The following is an 18,388-nucleotide window of genomic DNA, read 5'->3' as shown; positions in this document are numbered from 1 at the left end:
AGATCAAAAATCAACCCCATAATTTGTAGCATGTTTGATAGTGTAAAGCAGGGCAGTGAAATAATAACTTATGTGTCAAATTATTATAATATTGTTATAATTCATTCTCTTTGGCATATATATCCTATTGAAGTGAACATTTCTTGATAAAGAAAATGTGAACACAATTCTGTCTATAGAAGGTGGTGTTAAAACTAAATGCCCTCTGCATCAGTCTCAATACATTTATTTGAGTCACATTCTAAAGAACTAGAACCAAACGCATTCCATGGTACCACTACTTTTGACAGAGTATATATGGTTTTATCTAGGATGTGGTGGTTTTTAATGTTTGTTTGCCTAGTGGTGGAACTTGATGGACTTATGTCAACCCTAACTATGTAATAGGCAAATCAGTTTCTTCAGGACTCCAGAATTGGCAGCAAATCTTGTTTAGAATAAGTAGATTGATAAAAAGTGTAATGAATCCATGCACCTATCTGATTATTTTACAGTCTTGCCTTACTAAAGGAAAAATACAATCATATTTTAAATGATTTAGTTATTTATATGAAGAATCATAAATAGTCAATGTAACAGAAATTCCATAAATTGAGATTAAGTTTTGAAATGAGCTAGCAGAGAAATGATAGACAGATGAGAAACTTTGCAGGACTGAGTGCATTAATGTGGCTCCTTGTCACCCGTCAGAGGTCATGTCCAGCCGCATGGAAGGGATGATGACCTCATACGCCCCTCTGGCCCCCCCTCAGCAACAGATCGTCTCGATGGATCAGAACAACTACAGCACAGATCCCTTCCAGCAAGGACTCACACCTCCTCAAATGCCAGGTGACCACATGAATCCTTATGGTAAGCTGCACACACCCTGTACAGTAACACTAAGTACAACCCAGTCAGAACATATTGTGGTGTGATATTTCATGCCTTTTAGAAATCTGTGATCAACATATTTAGTATAAATGCACACTAAATATGCTGTAATAATTACAAAACGGGAAGGGATTAGTCAATTTATATTGATGTGTTCTAAAACAATGGGGTCATTTTTAATTTTTTATGTATTGTTTATTTAAAAATAATTAAAAACATTAGGAAAAGGCATTAAATCCTAATATTATCTTAAGTGGGTAGTAATAACATTTACTAAGTGGACTGACATCTGCGGGGTTGATTTACTGTAGTAGAATGTTCCTACAGTTCAACTAATCATTCTGTTTAATATTTTTTTAAATTCCATACTTGTGTATATGTGTTGGGCAGTAGTTCTCTGGCTGAAATAAACTTTCTACTCTTTCAGTAAATCATCACCAATGAGTTTCTGTGCTAAAAGGGATACAAATGCAAATTTTTATCTTTGCCTTTTTTTACTGAAAATATCAAACATGTTTCTTTTGTTGCTCCAAAATTAATGACCTCTCCACAGTTCCTACTATACCTTTAATCCTTTATTATATTTTTTTATTTCCAGAACTGGGAAAAAGGAAAAAAAACTATTCTAACCTAGTTTAAATCTTGTATGTGCCAATGTAAAGGCACTTTGCTCTTCTTACTTAGAACAGTCTTTTAAGAATTTACAGTGGTATATAATGCCAAAGATTTTTGTCAATAGTCATCCTCTCACGTGTGTCTAGACTGTCCAAAAGTTAAAAACATCATAGAGGAAAGGTAAAGAAAAAGATGATTGGTATGCACAGGAAGCAGTGGAAGTGTTTACTACACAAACAGGATGGAGCTAGAAGTGCTGCCACGGACATAGAGGATGCTGGAAGGCTTAATAATAAATGCTTTGAATGCACACACAATGGTGATAAATTGACATTCGCAAAACGCCAGTTATGTCTCCTATTTTTAGTAAAGGTTAATATGATATGGTTAAAATTGATTGGGTTTTTTGTATAACACAAACTTAACCATGTGCTTTCCAAAGTGTCAATCTGCTCAGTTAGAAATGGAAAATCACCCAAATCACCTAGGCCATCAGGTGTACTCTAAAGTTTTTTTTAGCCTGTGATACAGTTTAATAAATAACATATTGGCCAGCTATGCCACAAGTCAGCTACAGATTCAACAGCATTATACAGTTACCCATGGAAGAGAAAAATTGCAGGTGTAGTCCATAGCAGCCGTGGTAAATAATTTTACAGTATTCACTGGTTTGAATGTACCCATGATATTTAAAGATCCTATTACTATTTATATTGTATTTTCCTTATTATACTATTTTTGCCATTTTAATTATTTTTTCACCTCATTGCTGTTGATCTCTGTGGTTTTCTGTTAGTCCTTTCCTATCTATATGCATTTGCTTTGGCACCATTGTTACATTATGATGGCTTCCCCATGGTGTCAAGGGAGGACTACATCTGCTCAATGTGTGTCAGCATGGCCAGCTCACCTGGAGACCATATGGCGATGTAACAATGCAGGGGCATAATTAGGAGACATCACCCTATTGTATGGCTGGACTATATAGTAAAGTAGTTTTTATAGATAATAGTGGATTATTACTTTTCAAATGATATTTCACTTAGCCTAGTGAATATGGTGAAAATTTTCAATTAAGTGTAAGGAAATGCATATCAATGGGTGGTTGAAGTTAGTAGCTAAGTAAAATATTCTTTGCGAGATAACAATTCACTTTGTTGAGTGAAAAGCTTATACTTCTTAGTACAGAAACCCTAGTCTCACCTAAAATACTTTAAGTTTGTCAAACAGGGGTATTTCGCTTGTGTGTACATGTAGACCTGTGGAATAATATACTGGATGTTTAAATCTTTTATGAATCCGAGCATTGGGTTCCCAGGGTTTTACCATGTGCCATTCTGATTTCAAAGAATTCTTTCTGTTGGATTTGTTATGTATGCTCCATTCTGTGTAAAATGTAACAGAGACTCCACAAGAGGAATGGGCAAAGCTCATACATATATGTAGGAAATCTTAGATGTTAAGTCTTATAAAAAGACATTGATTGAGTCAAAGGGCCGAATTTATTAAAATTGTGCAAGAAGAGAAGATCATGGTGACTATCATGGGTAATCTTGTTTGTACCAGTTAACTTGGAAAGGATTTCCTAAAGATTTGGATTTGCTATTAGTTGGCAAGTGTTTTTAATCTTGGACCAGATTCATTACAGGTTTGTTGGATTCATCAGTTTCTCCAATTATAGTCTATGATAGTCTATTTTCTCCAGTCTTGGAGGGTTTTAATAAATCAGGCCCAAACAATAAAGTGATTTTACAAAGTCTCTCAGAGAGGATTTACAGAGATTTAAAGTGTTCATAAATGACCGCTCACACTCACATGGCCTTCTTAGTTTTCCTGTTAATCCTTTAAAAAGGATTATTCTTGCTTCCTTGCTGAGCTGATATCTTGTATCAGAAGAACCTAGGGTGACAATACTGCTCCTCCATAATTTCATTTGGACAGGAAGTGGGTTTACTGACAGGATCACCTGGTTTGAATAAAGCCAGTAAAAAAACAATACAGCATGAATATGTAAAACAAAATTTTTTTTTTCCTTGCCATGATTAGAGTCTGTAGAGTTTTATCTTATTCGCCAAGCTAAGTGAATTATCCTTTCAGAGTGGTAATTTGCATTGCTAAACAATAAAAATCAATCCCAAAATAACCGAAAAGAAAAGGTTTATTTGTATAGTATTCTTGCATTCAAGTAACAGTGATGTGTATCTTTTTACAGGGAATGACACCATCTTCCATGATATTGACAGTGATACCTCGTTAACCAGCCTCAGTGACTGCTTCCTTGCTTCTTCAGAAGTCAACTCCATGCAGGCCCGTGTGGGAAATCCGATTGACCGACTGTACTCCATGCAGAGTTCCTATTTTGCTTCATGAGGACCACCTTCAACTTCCTCCCTACCAAAAAATAAAAACATGAACCCTTGGAGACTATTTACAGCCATATTTGTGCAGTTTTCCTTCCCAAAGCTGAGCAATGAGCAAGACAAAACGTTACACAAGCCACAACCTGACTGCACCTTCCAGGCCCTGGAAAAGTTTGGGAAAAAGCATGAGAAACTTTTTTTTTTCCATTTCAAAATATGCTCCTTCTTGTAAAAATGAAGAATACAGTATTTGTATAGAAGTGTGTAAAAAAATAGAATTCCCCCTCCTAGAATACTGCAAAAATTTAGCCACTGATTTAAGGTTTTCCCCATTTCCTCTAAAACTGCATGAGTGTCACTGTGATGTGGAATTAACAAATTTGAACTGTGAGAAATTATTGTAAATGTGATGTTTTAAACTATTTTTTGTTCTTTCTATATTTTTGGTTTGATTTTCTCCATAATCAAGAAGAGTAGATCTTAGTCATTATATAATACAAGAAGGCAGCGGCTTCTCTAGGTAATTGCCAATACAGGAAGGACTGCATGTTTTTTCTGGAGAGAATTCCATTTTTTAAATTAATGGTCTTATGTTCTTTTAAGGTGCTTTAAAGTTTTAAAACAGGTAAAAGAAAAAAAAAATAATTTAATAAAACATACAACAGTAATAATGAGTTCCTATTGGTCAAAATATTAGTTTCTTTTTTTAGAACTGTTTAACACACTAATTTACCAGGTAGCTAACTGCATTTGCTGTCTTGATGTTGGAAAGAATATGCACAGATGCAGTAATAAAAAGTAATGTATACCGAATTGACACCAGGTTACCAAAACTTTGCTCAGAGTATAAAATTTGTGGGCTTTTTCTACCATCCATGTGCTTATTGTTTTTACTGTTTTTGGTCATCATAAATTATCAAAAATTGTAAAAAGAAAACCCAATTGTCTCATCTACATAACAGCCGCACATTAGCACTGCTTTCAGTCTAGTTCTTGGTCACCATGAATCATCAAAAAAAGACAAACAAAAAACAATGACCTCATCTACATATTTATTTTGGTTTTTGTGCAGGTAAGGGCAAGGTCCTCTATATTGTAAGACTGCTTTTTTTGTCCAAAAGGCAATGTTGCCAGGAAAACCTCATTAGGTTGGTAGACTCTTTAAAATCCAAAAGGTAAAAATGTCTTGTTCTGAACTGGTTAGAGCTAAACTTAAGCTGCGTACACACCTGCAATTTTTCTCGTTGGAAAGGATCTTTCACGATCCTTTCCAACGAGAAAAGACTGCACGATGCATGAACGATGCTGTACATACAGCACCGTTCATGCTCTATGGAGAGGGGAGGGGGAGAGCGACGGAGCGGCACCCTGCTGCGCGCTCTCCCCTTCCCTTTCATTAGGATCGGTCGTCGTCCATCGTCCATGGATCCGCCAGGACGGTCGTCGGACGATGGACGACGACCGACTGTACACACGGCAGATTTTCGCCCAATAATTGGCCGATACCGATTATCGGGCGAGAAAAATTTGCCGTGTGTACGCAGCTTTACTAGCTGAATGGTAAGACTGTTATCTTTTATTTCTAAAATATCAATGTGAAAAAAAAAAAATCTAATCTATAGGTAAGACCTTGAAATCAGCCTTGTATGATGACAAAATGTAATGGCTTCTTAGGTCTGTTTACTGATAACAGGATTCCAAAACTATTGACTAGTTGTCGGTAGCTAAAACATTCAAATTACTAGAGTAATTTATGGTGCAGATTTGGGTTAGATTTATTTGCAAATGGGGCATAAAATTGATTAACTAAAGTTTTTATAGAGCTCTATAAAGTATTTTGCTTCAGTTTTCCTATTTTTACAGTCCTTGCGTTGGTGGCAAAAGTACTATTTTGCAGACTGACAGGCTGGCTATTTGTAGCATACAGTGGGTACCTTCTTCATTGTCTGCAGGACACTGCAAAATTACTTCTTAATATTGTGTGAATTTTACACATTTTTAAAAATGCAGCTGCAATATGTAGTGATATGTAGTGTCTTACAGTCTGTCATTGGTCAAGAATGCTGTCTGGCCAATACCATCAAGATACATAAAATTTCACTGAATCATTTTGCCTTGCGGCACTGCAAGTAGTCAGGGAGGGACAGAAAGCAACAGCATATATGTACTTATCAAGGCAAGTTATATTGCGTAATATTTTTACCATATGATATTTACACAACCATTGTTCACACTGCTACTCTACTACAAAGCCCTTGAGATGTTAATAAAGGCTTTTATTCCCCCCCTACCCCGCAATGAATAGGTGTTTGATGTTTTTAAAAAAAGAAAATCATATACATGAAGTGCTATTTTTTAATGGACGGCAGATATTTTGCAGGGGCAGTCAGTGTTCTTTGGAGTTCTCATTGCCTAAAGCAGCAGAGAAAATACCATGATTTAGTCACATGACATTTTTCTTTTTACAGGGCACATCACTGGGCTCCTCACCTATTAGTTCATTTTTTTTTCTCCATAGTATCCATTTTTAACAATAGCAATATCAAATAGCAAGTTAAAAATAATTGAGCCCCTTGGGTGTAGTGTTAAATACCACATTATTATATCCTGCATAAAACACAAATATTTTCTGTATGTCTGTGAATATTTTTATGTTTGGGTTATTACAGATTTTATTTTACTGAAGACAATTTTGGTCATGATTGTTTGGAAGGGTACTTCATGGGATGGGAAAAGACACTGGTGCTACTAAACTCTCCTTCTTCAGTTGTGCTGTGGTCCAAAACTTTGCTTCCTTAAACCAACTGTCATGACTATTTCTAGTGCAGACGTAGTTTTTTTTATAAAGTTATCTTGTGTGTAACAATGAGTGTTACATTAATAGCTCTAAAAATGGTCCTTAGGATGAACACAGAATAGCTTGATAAAACCACATCTACACTAGAAATGGTCATGACAGATGGTTTGAGGAAGCAAAGTTTGTATATTGGTACTCTATTTTGAACACATTGGTCTTTAAAGAATTGATACTACAAGCTCTACATGTCTTATCTAAGCAAATTTGATTAAAAACAATCCTTACATCAAGTTTATTAGGTTAGGGGGCAACAATAGAATGGTGTAATAATTCTGTAATTTAGAAACTCTTGAAATATTTCTAACAGAGGCAAGATATCAGCATCCTTTGTCAAAGAGCTGGAGGGAATTGGCTATGTGCCATGGATGAGGCATGTAAAAACCTCTTTTTTCTCTTATGTGCCTATGGTGTGCATTCCTGAATACTCTGAATAGGTCAAGGAACTTTGGTCTTTTCAAAGATTTGATCATTTAGACAAAAATATCTGGAATCTCTATTTTTTTATTTTGGAAACAAAGTTAATGCAGAATACTTCTTTGTACATTTTGATGACACAGAGGTGCATAATTGCTCAGTGGTATTTCCACCATGATCTAACACAGGATCATAGGTTAAAGGTATGGAGGAGCCACAGATGCTTGTCACTGCCACATTCTGAACTCCTAACCTTAGTCTTGCAATAGCTTACAAAGTTTATTAAAGGTGCACAATACTCAGCAGATATTAGAAATTCCTTGCATTCCTCAAAGAGTTTTTCATTGAACACTGAATTCCTTAGAGAATCAGGCATGTCATGGATAGGAGAGTAATATTTACTATCCTAAACCTTTTCTTTAATTGCATCATTGCTGATATTGGTGGTAATAGTCAATGCAATCCCTGTCTGTATTAGTAAAATTGATCTATAAGCCATGTTTTGCAGTTTTTAGGCCAGGATTAATTGTGCGATGTTATGGTGATTTTTAGCTTAGTGTTTTGTCTGCCCTTTTCTTGAGTATCAATAGAAATACTGTAAAGCCAGTGTTCCCTCTTATACTCTGGAAAAGCTATTTTCTACTTTTTATTAAACTGGATTTATACCAGGTGCAATGACTGATTTCAAGTTCAAGAACATCCATCAGTTTTTAAAACTTCTGGCTGTCTCCTATGGATAACCTGGTAAAGTTCTGTAATGGATTTATCAAGGTAGGCAGAAATATTGTAGGACCACCATAAATCTAATTGTCCATCTAATTTCTCTGTCTGGTTTACTAGACATGCTTTATACAGCACTGAAACAAAAATCCGTGTGACTACATTGTTACTGCTTTTATTTTTCAGTTTCTCTTAAAGATTTTGGGATCTAATTTAACTGGTAAATGTGTTATGTTCCTTGTAGTGTTGGTTAAATTTGCCTCTGTGTGGTTCATTGACAGTTTGTTACACCAACCTTGTGTTCAGGGAGATGAACTCGAATCCCATTAAAGTGTAATGTAATTTCAATGATAGAGGCTAAATCAGTTCACATTACACAGAGCATGGCTCAATTATTTCAGCCACCAAGACACAGATGGTTGGCCAGATTTACTGAGTCTTAAAGATTTTTGTTTGTAAAAAATAAAAACAAAGGAAAACAAAAACAAAAAACACAGCATCCACCCCTCTCAACACACATATACAATAATAATCTTCCTGGATAGGAAATGGGGCATAGATGGTGTGGGTCCCCTTTCAGATCCATAAAAGGTCATTTGGAATCTGGTTTTACTGAAAAGGAATGGGGCGTGGCAAATAATGTGTAGCCCCCTCCCCTTTTGGCAAAACCCTGACATTTGCTTTTCCTCCACCTGCCTGACTAATCTGCTTAGCGCCAGATATCTGCCTCTTCGCCCTGTCGAATGAGTACAGGGGTACATAGAACACCTCACCCATTCCCTGAAAAGGGATAACAATGCCCTACAAATAAATACAAAACCTGTATTATTATTTTTTTTTACCTAATACTTACCTTTGCAGGATGTGTATTGTTCCCCGCACCAATCCATCCATCCTGTGATATCAGTCTAATGTTTTACTATTCTATAGCTTTACTAATTCTCTCCTGGCTAGTTATACATACAGTGTAATGAATTACACAGAGGCTAAACATGACAAAAAAACTTATCTTATATTATCAGCACAAATTCCTACCTCAATGCTATATGTAGTTGTCATAGGTTTAAGAAAAGACAAACTAATTTAGCTATTATGAGAATGATATATATTGTCCTTAACCACTGCTCCAGGAATCTGCCATTGCATGAAATTGGCTACACAATGTAAGTTTCAGGAACTGGGCACATTATGAAATACACATTCCTAGGATGCAAGAATGGCTTGATTGATAATTACTGGCAGCTTCGTAACTTTGTGTCACACTCCATACATTGTTTATAGAAGCTGGTTTCCACTAACTTGTGCAATTTAAATAGGTCAACACATTTACACTCATAATGAAACTCATGAGAAAAATATTCAATTTGTTAATCAACAAAACATGCTTGTGTATATTTGTAATAAACATATCATAATTACAGTTTTCACTTCGTCAACAATCACAATTTGAGAAAACAGGCAATGTTTTTACACAACAATTGAAAAAAATGCTTGTGGGTAACTGAGTCAAATTGTTGTGATTTCACTTGAATAACATTCACAATATGAGCAAACAGGTAAATTGTTAAGCAAAGGTAGTAAAACATTTCCTATGAATAGCTAAAAATATAAAAAAAACTGTTTTATATAGTGCTAATATATTACACATTGCTGCACATTAAATAGGGGTTGCAAATGACAAACAGATACAAACAAAGCTAAATTTCCACAATGGACGATTTCACATCAATACTATATATACCTATACTAATATTATTATTATTGTTATTATTATTAATAATAATAAACAGGATTTATCTAGCGCCAACATATAAAGCAGTGATGTACAATAAATAGAGATTGCAAATGACAGACAGTGACACAGAATGAGGAGAGGACCGTGCCCCGAAGAGCTTACAATCTGGGAGGTGGGGGAAATAACACACAACGGAAGGGGAGATATGTAGTGGTGGGAAGTAGTGACGGTTTCAAAAGACAAAAGAAAACGGGTAGGCAAGTTTGAAAAAATGAGTTTTGAGTGTTCTTTTAAAGGAGCAGAAAGTAGAAGCAAAAGGAAAAAAATGAGTAAGACCATTTCATAGAGTCGGGGCAGCTCTAAAAAAGTCTTGGAGCTGTGCGTGCGATGAGGTTGTGAATAACAAAGTCAGTAATAGGTACTGTACTATAGTTTCATATATATATATGTATATATATATATATATATATATATATATATTTTTTTTTTTTTTTTTTTGTACATAGTTGTACATAGTTGTAGTTGTATATGTTGTAGCTAAATCTAACATATGAAATTAGTTCCCTTCAGAGGTGAGGAGATACAAGATAATTTACACTAAACATAGGCTCAGTTGTAGAGTTTAACAGTTCTACTAGTTTAAAGACTATGTCATGTGATGCACCATCTCTTTTACTCCTTAAACTAAATCCTCCCTCCTTTAGGTGTCTGTGTTAGTGCTTGCATGTCATATACCCTTCCTTCTGGCTGTTCAGTTAATTGTTGCTGGTTTCCTGCATCTGAAAGCAGTGCTGTCAAAAGATCTGGATTCTGGCTTCATGACCGTGTGTAACCTAGTACTAAAAACTAATTTTTTATATTATTACAGTCTGTTGTCAAACTCTTTGATGATATAGTGGTCATAGATGGGTAGGCTTTTTACTGAGAAAGCTTAGTATTGAGGGACCTGTCTGTTTGTTGTTGAATTGTGTACCACTGCCATGTTTAAAGTGTATGTCCGATGTGGGACATATGTAGAAAAAGGGCTTTTCCTGCAATGTAAAAAAAAGTGCTGAGGAGGAAATGTCACCCAATTTTGAGCCTTGGCAGTGTGAACACAAGTAAGCAAAAGCAGGAAGAAGATGGACAAAGTTGGTGCCTGCTGGTCTTCTACACTGGGTTGCAGGATTTCAGGATGACGTGGGACCGAATGGATTCTAATTGTGGAGGGACTAAGGGCTCTTCGGAAGTGAAGGTAAGTGTCATTTTTTTAATGAAAGGTCTTTTAAAGGTTAAAATAAATTTTGGGTCAAATGTATCTATTTAATATTGAAAACTATACATATTTATCTTTTATATATGTAATTTTTTTATTGCATATGAAATTTTACAAATATACATTTAATACAGGAAGTATCTAATCCAATAAGGGCCAATTCATACCTGGGGTAGAAAACGTTGGCCACTCCTGGGCACGTAGTAAATTGATGCAGTGCACCTGGGAGTTGCAAGTTGCACCACAGATAAACACCTTTGTGTGCGGCTGTCGTGTAAGCCTTCTGCCGATACTTTGAATGGGAGTGGTTGGGACCACTGTTGAGCCTATGCTAAACTATGGCTCTGAAATGTCTGTAAGATAGCCATCAAAAGTCCATATGTGCAATACTTGCAGAAAAGAAAGGGGGGTTACTTCTATTTATTTATTCAGCTATAATTTAAGCTGCTGCTTTTCAGATTTACTGTATTTTCAACAATTATTATTCATATCCAAACTGTAATGTTTGCCTGGGTAAATTGTGGTTCAGAAACATAAAGTTCTGCCTGTTGGCTGCAAGTGATCACATTATTATTATTTTTATTATTAATATTAATAATAATAATAATAATAATAATAATTAACAGGATTTCTACAGCGCCAACATATTAAGCAGCAATGTACATTAAATAGGGGTTGCAAAAGACAGACAGACACAGACAGTGACACAGGAGGACCCTTCCCCAAAGAGCTTACAATCTGGGAGGTAGGGGAAATAAAATACAATAGGATGTTATACAATTTTGTATATTTTATGGAGTCCTAAGTCTCTATTCTTTGTGTCAAGTCATATATTTGTTATGTGAGGAACTAAATTGTTTTAAATATTATATGGACACTAGGTATTATAAGAAATGTTTTTTTTTTAAACACTAATTTTTGGAGTGCTACAAGTTTATTCATATGTACTGTATAAATAATTATTGGACCAGGTAAAAAATTTAAAATCCACTATATTCAAAAAATATAATGTACAATTAAGAGCTAAATATTTGTGCAATGGACACTAATTCTGCATGTAAATTATAGAGATTAGTGTATGAACCACACAATCAACCACACAATCCTCCTCAGGACTCCAAATCAATATGACAAGCCGATGATCAGTGAAGTTTTTATCTAAGGAAATACTCTTGGGATTAAGGCGTAACCTATGACCTTGTGGATTTTATTTCTCAAGTGTCTTACTAGCGTCAGCAAGGAATGGGAAGATTTAAACTTAACAGAGGATGGAAATCATCTCAATAACATGGATCTTCTGTGGTTAATAAAGAGAATTTCAGCACCTGCTGAATAATAAATGCCAATTATACATAAGGGAGAAGAAAGGTCAGAGGTCACTCCACAGTTTATTGCTTTCTGCCCCTAATGATTGCTGTTTTGTAGGGAGTTAACCCTTTAGATGTCATAGGGACAGCTTTCTGCTAAATTAAGCAAAACCTTTTCCATCACACTTAATTAGCTGTGTGAATTGCAGTCTAAAGGAGATTCATTAACTGGGAAATATGATGAATTGTAATGTGAGGCGGACAGCACATCACCAAACCCTCGTTATGGAGTTTAAAGTCAAGAAGCTGCAGCTCAAGGGGCTGTTCAAATAAATTCGATCTAGATTATGGATTTAAATGATGACAGAAGTATGATTGCCATAGACAGAATTTAGGTAAGGTATGTTCATTGATGTTTAGGGAAATATTTGGCAAGGCATTTTACAGAAGTTAATAAAAGGATGAAAAAGATCATTTATGTAAACTGTTTTTTTTTCTTTTTGTTTAACTGCTTCCTGCCTACACTATAAAAAATTAAAGGTGGATTGGGACGTACTTATTTTTGATCAGCCAGTAATTTTACGAACCTTAAATTGCCGGGTGTGTGAATGATAGGAAGCAATCTACATTTGACATTCAGCTGTTATTAGACAGCTAACGTCTCAGAACAGTGGTTAGGAACCTTGTTTACACAGTGTTGTATATATGAATATATAGAATGGCTTTATTTATAACAGGCGATCAGACATTCCCTCAAACAATGTCTTGTGGGAATCTTCCAGGTCCAAATGTTTCAATGGCAGTAATTAGAGCCACCAGAGTATATTAAAAATACTACTTTGTTTGCATAAACTAAAAAAAATAAAGATATTTGAAGTTAAATTAATGCATCACAGAATGTATGTAGTTTCGTTATAAAGACAAACTTTCCTACGAAAAATATAGAAGTTGCTATTGCTGAATTTTGAAAATGCTGTTTTGTCTGGTAGTTATGTTGACCCACTCGCTTTAATACTAAGACTGATTGACAAGTATGCAAATAAAAAAAAAATAGTTGCTATCTGTATCTGTCATTTGCAACCTCTACAGGGCTACATAACATGTATATAAATACTGTTTTTTATTATTATTAATAATAATATTAATAATAATAATTAATATTATTATTATAATACTAACAATAATAATGATAATAGTCAGAAACCCTTAACTTAATTCTCTATCTAAGTTATTTAAAACTTTAAAGCAAATCAATTGCAAAAATGTAACTTTAAAATACAGATGTACATGTAGAAAACCATGATTTTGCCCTCAAAATGCCATAAGAAAACAAGCTTCACACTCAGGTCACTGATGGTGGAGTAGATAGTGATATATCCTCAAGTAAAGTGTAACAAATTCTTGCCAGAGGAGACATAAGACATTATTATTATTACACAGTATTTATATAGCACCATCATATTATGAAGCACTGTACAAGGTCCATAGTCATGTCACTAGCTGTCCCTCAAAGGGGGTCATAATCTAATGTCCATACCATAGTCATGTGTCTTTATTACAGTCTAAGGTAAATTTTTGGTGGCAAGCCAATTAACCTAACTGCATGTTTTTGGGATGTGGGAGGAAACCGGAGTACACCGGTTAGAACCTGCAAACTCCATGCAGACAGTGTCCTGGCTGGTACTGGAACCTAGTGCTGCAAATACCAGAGTGCTAACCACTAAGCCATTGTGCTGCCCATAATTACCAATTCAAACACAAAATATTTTAACCCGTAAAGAGGAAATAATATTTACAGACTATGTCCATGTAATTTTTTTTTCTTTTTTAATTTTTCTTTATTGAAGGATATTGTAAGGAACTTACCCGCCCTGCGAGCCTGCGGTGTCCCTGGGGTTCCCAGCCACAGAGGGAGACCCCTCAGTAGCAAGCAGCATAATAACCAAGGCTGCTCTTCTGCTCACAGCTTGTCTGTCTCTGCAGGCGGAGGGATCCACCGCCCTGACCTCGGATTGTTACTGACCTGCTTTTGCCTTATCCTTCTGTACCTTGCTTGATTGGACTTAACCCTTGCTGTGCTGTACCATTCTGAATAAACCTTATTCAAGGATATCTGGAGTCGGTAGTGGTTTGTGTGCCCAGGCGCATTACAGATATATAATACAAATCACAGTAGCAAATAAAACAACAAAAGAAAGACATTGATATACATCCATTTTTTATGAGAAGGAAAGAAAATCACCACATGGGTGACTGTCAAACAGAGAACAGAAAATAAGAGAAAAGAAAATAGAAATAGAGCTCAACACAAAAAGAAAAAAAAAAAGAAAAAAAAAAGAAATTGGAATAACAAAGTACATAAACATAAAAACAAACATAAACATAAACCAGCCATTAGTAAACCTAAATGTAAACGTATCCGACATCTGTATACAGCAATCTTTATACAGCAAAACTGCTTGACATAATTTAAAGAGAGACACATTTCCTATGTTGAAACCAAACTTCCCAGTTTTTAATAAAATATTTAAATCGGTTTTGGGACAAAGCAAAAATTCGCTCATAAGAACAATGATCATTAATATCTTTAACAACCTCAGACACCATTGGTATCTGTAGACTTTTCCACTTGCGTAATATAGACATTTTAGCACTTAAAAGCGCATGAATAACAACCGCTCTAGCTCGTATAGGAACACCTTCTATTCCCAGATGTAAAATCGCCAGCTTAGCCTCAGGTTGGATATGGGTATTTGAGATCTCCGATATCAGGATAAAAACTTGATTCCAAAAAGATCTAAGCGAGATACACCCCCATAAAATATGGTATAATGAACCAATACCGCCACATTCTCTCCAGCATAAATTTGACCCTGATCTTGAGAAATGCGCCATCTTAACTGGTGTTAAGTACCAATGATTTATCACTTTTACATACCCCAATGATCCGCACATTTAGTAACTTGATATGTTGCATTTAATGTACCCAGCCACAAGTTATCAGGAATCGTAATATTCAAATCTATTTCCCACTTTCGCATTGTTGAAAATTTGCAAAATCCCAAATTGGAACTAATCAGTCGATAAAATTTGGAAATTCCTTTAGTGCCCGAAGCCAAATTATTAAAGTAAAAAAATATAGAACTCTCAATAGGGAGTCTGTCTGATAGATCTAAAGTCAGCAAGCAATGTCTAATTTTCATATAAGTAAAGATTTCTGTAAGTGGTAAAGTATAAATCTTTTGCAAGGATTGAAAGGTTTTAAATTTTTTGAAAAAAAAAAGATCTTTAAGTTTAGTAATTCCATATGTATACCAGGAAGCCAAATTTAACTGGGGAATAAACACCTCTAAAATCCTCAAATCTGGAGTAATACGCATAGTGGATTGCACAGTTGAATCAAAAATCTGACACTTACTCCAGACTTGAAGAGTAGCTTGGATCGTTGGGTATTCATTAAAAGGCATATCAAATCCCATCTTCATGGCCAACAATAATCTTTGAAAACATGAATATTTGAGAAACGATAATTCCATCTCTACCCAAATCTTACTAGTATCTTTGTTCCACCAGTGTTTAATTTGGGCCATAAGGGCAGCCATGTAATAACATCGAATACTAGGTAATCCTAATCCACCAAATCTCCTTTCCTTAATCATAGTAGAGTATTTACAGCGAGCTTTCTTATTAAGCCAAACATACTTAGAGAGATATTTTTGTGTTTGGGTGAAAAAGGTAACCGGGACTGGAATACATATTGTCCGAAATATATATAAAAATTTTGGTAATATAAACATCTTAAATGCCGCTATCCTTCCAGCTATAGAAAATTCCTGCTTTTGAAGAGACACCAACTCTACCTGCATAGATATCAGGAGCTTCTTATAATTATAATCGTAAAGGGATGAGGTACGTGTTGGTATGGTTATACCCAAAAAGGAAATATAGGATGTTTCCCATAAAAACGGAGAACCAGTACTCCATTGTTTCACAGTACTCGAGGGTATGTTCAGCGGCAAAATATGTGATTTGGACGTGTTAAGCTTATAGTAAGAAGCTTTATTGTATTGGTCAAGAACATCTAAGACTATCTTCAGAGATATCAACGGTTGAGTCAATATTAACATAATATCATCTGCAAAAAAACTAATTTTATGTTTTCTACCCGCTATTGATATACCATGGATCCTCGATTCCATCCTTATTTTTTCAGCTAGGGGTTCAGCTAATAAAATAAAAATGAGAGGTGAAAGCGGACACCCTTGTCGTGTGCCATTGGAAATGTCAAAACTAGATGAAAGAACCCCAGACGTAAAAACTCTAGCGCTGGGTGTTGAGTACAAAGACAAAATAGCCGATCTGATCCAACCTGATATTCCAAATTTATCCAACACCGCAGACAAATAGCCCCAATGCACTCTGTAAAATGCTTTCTCAGCATCTAAAGAAAACAACAGAGAAGGGCATTTATGTAGTTCAGCGAATCTCAGGATGTTGATTAAGCGCCTAGTACCATCAGGGGCTTGCCTATTCTTTACAAATTCTACTTGATCAGGATGGACCAGATCTGGGATAACCAAGGCTAGCCGAGACGCCAAGGCTTTTGCATAAATCTTAACATCTGAGTTAAGAAGTGAGATTGGTCTATATTGTGTGGGGCTCGAGTGATCTTTCCCTTCTTTGGGGATGGTAACAATCACTGCTTGAAGCATTTCCTTAGGGAACACTCCACCTTCAGCTGCTGCTTGAAATACCCGTACTAAATATGGAGAAAGTTGCTCCTTAAAAACCTTATAATATTCATTCGGGAATCCATCTATTCCCGGAGTTTTATTGTTTGGCAAAGGGCTAATAGTCTTTCCTATTTCAGCTATTGTAAAAGGAGCAGAGAGGTGTTGTAGTTGTGCTGCATTAATTGTAAGGTAAAGAAATGGACTTTAAAAAATGAGATATGGATACAACAGTCGGTTGGAACGTGTTACTATTATCTTTTAAATTATAAAGACTTTTGTAGTAGTTACAAAAAGCTTCCGCTATTCCCTGGGGACTATAAGAGTACTTATTAGTAGCAGGGTCTAGGATGGAAAAAATGTTAGATTTAGTTCTTCTAAGTCTAATTCTCCTAGCCAAATATGCTCCCGGCTTATTGCCTAAAGAGTATTGGGTAGCCTTCAATTTCTTAATATAGGAGTCGTATTTAAAAAGCAAAAGGGATCTAAGTTGGAGTCTAACTTTAGAGAGAGCAGCCATTAGTTGTGAAGAAGGAGACTGTTTATTAAGAGTCTCTAAGTCTCTAAAAGACTGTAGCAAATTGTTAATCTGCGCCTTCCTACTCCTGTGTTCGTGTGTACTAGCTTTAATAAACATACCTCGCATATAAGCCTTATGTGCATTCCAGACATCAAAAATATTAACATCTGCCGTGTCATTTAGGGAAAAATATAGGTCCTGCGCTTTCAGAAAATCATCACGATATGCCGGATGTGTTAACAAAAAAGTTTTCAGGCGCCATAGTTGAGTAGATCTAGAAGGTCGACCTCCCCATACAATCGTCACTGGTGCATGGTCTGACCATGTTATGGGTTCAATGGAAGAAATATTGATGAGGGAAGATAAATCTGTCAAAAAAAAGTCAATACGAGCGTACGAACTGTGGACTTGCGAGAAATATGTATAATCCCGCTCTTCTCCATGTTGACATCTCCAAATATCGAACAGTTCATATTCTATAAGAGGGTTGCGCAGATCTTGAGATTTGCGTTTGGATTTAGCTTTCGAGTCCAAAAGAGAGTAAGGGGTCGCGTTGAAATCACCTCCTACAAGCAGTACTCCTTGTTTAACCTTGGTTATTACTTTAAAGAGCTTCCTCAAATAAGAGTGTTGATTGTAATTAGGAGCGTACACATTCACCAATGTAAAAATTTCTTCCTTAATTTTGAAAATTAGAATAAGATATCTACCATCTTCTCCAACAATATGATTGAGATATTGATATGGAACAGAGTCTCTGATTGCCGTTAATACTCCACATTTCTTCTTAGGCAGTTTCGCCATATAAGTATGAGGGAAACACTTCAATTTCCAATTAGGTAACTGGAGACTATGTAAATGAGTTTCTTGAAGGAAAATGACATCTGCTTTCAAGCTTTGCAACTCTTTGGATAATAGGTTTCTTTTGAATGGGCTATTGAGACCTCGAACATTTAAAGAAACAAAACGTGTCATTCTTGCATTGTTGAATATGGAACCGCC

The 18,388-nt window shown here is 35.6% G+C and overlaps 1 protein-coding gene and 1 long non-coding RNA gene across 2 annotated transcripts in view; one reads left to right on the top strand and one right to left on the bottom strand.

Moving 5' to 3' along the window:
• Positions 1-5,053, top strand: part of LMX1B (LIM homeobox transcription factor 1 beta) — a 120,997-nt gene extending 115,944 nt beyond the window's left edge. The window contains exons 7-8 of the mRNA XM_072430912.1: positions 691-852; positions 3,701-5,053. Coding sequence (XP_072287013.1) covers positions 691-852; positions 3,701-3,858 — 320 coding nt within the window. The 3' untranslated portion in view covers positions 3,859-5,053. The remainder of the gene's footprint in view (positions 1-690; positions 853-3,700) is intronic.
• The window catches only part of LOC140344014 (uncharacterized), a 144,106-nt gene continuing 129,401 nt past the window's right edge, over positions 3,684-18,388 (bottom strand). Inside the window, exon 3 of the long non-coding RNA XR_011923451.1 lies at positions 3,684-3,879. This is a non-coding gene — a long non-coding RNA (uncharacterized lncRNA). The remainder of the gene's footprint in view (positions 3,880-18,388) is intronic.

This window comes from Pyxicephalus adspersus, chromosome Z, assembly GCF_032062135.1.
Source record: "Pyxicephalus adspersus chromosome Z, UCB_Pads_2.0, whole genome shotgun sequence".
Classification (NCBI taxonomy): Eukaryota; Metazoa; Chordata; class Amphibia; order Anura; family Pyxicephalidae; genus Pyxicephalus; species Pyxicephalus adspersus.
Note: the sequence above shows the minus strand (reverse complement) of the source record. Positions and strands in the feature narration are given on the sequence as shown.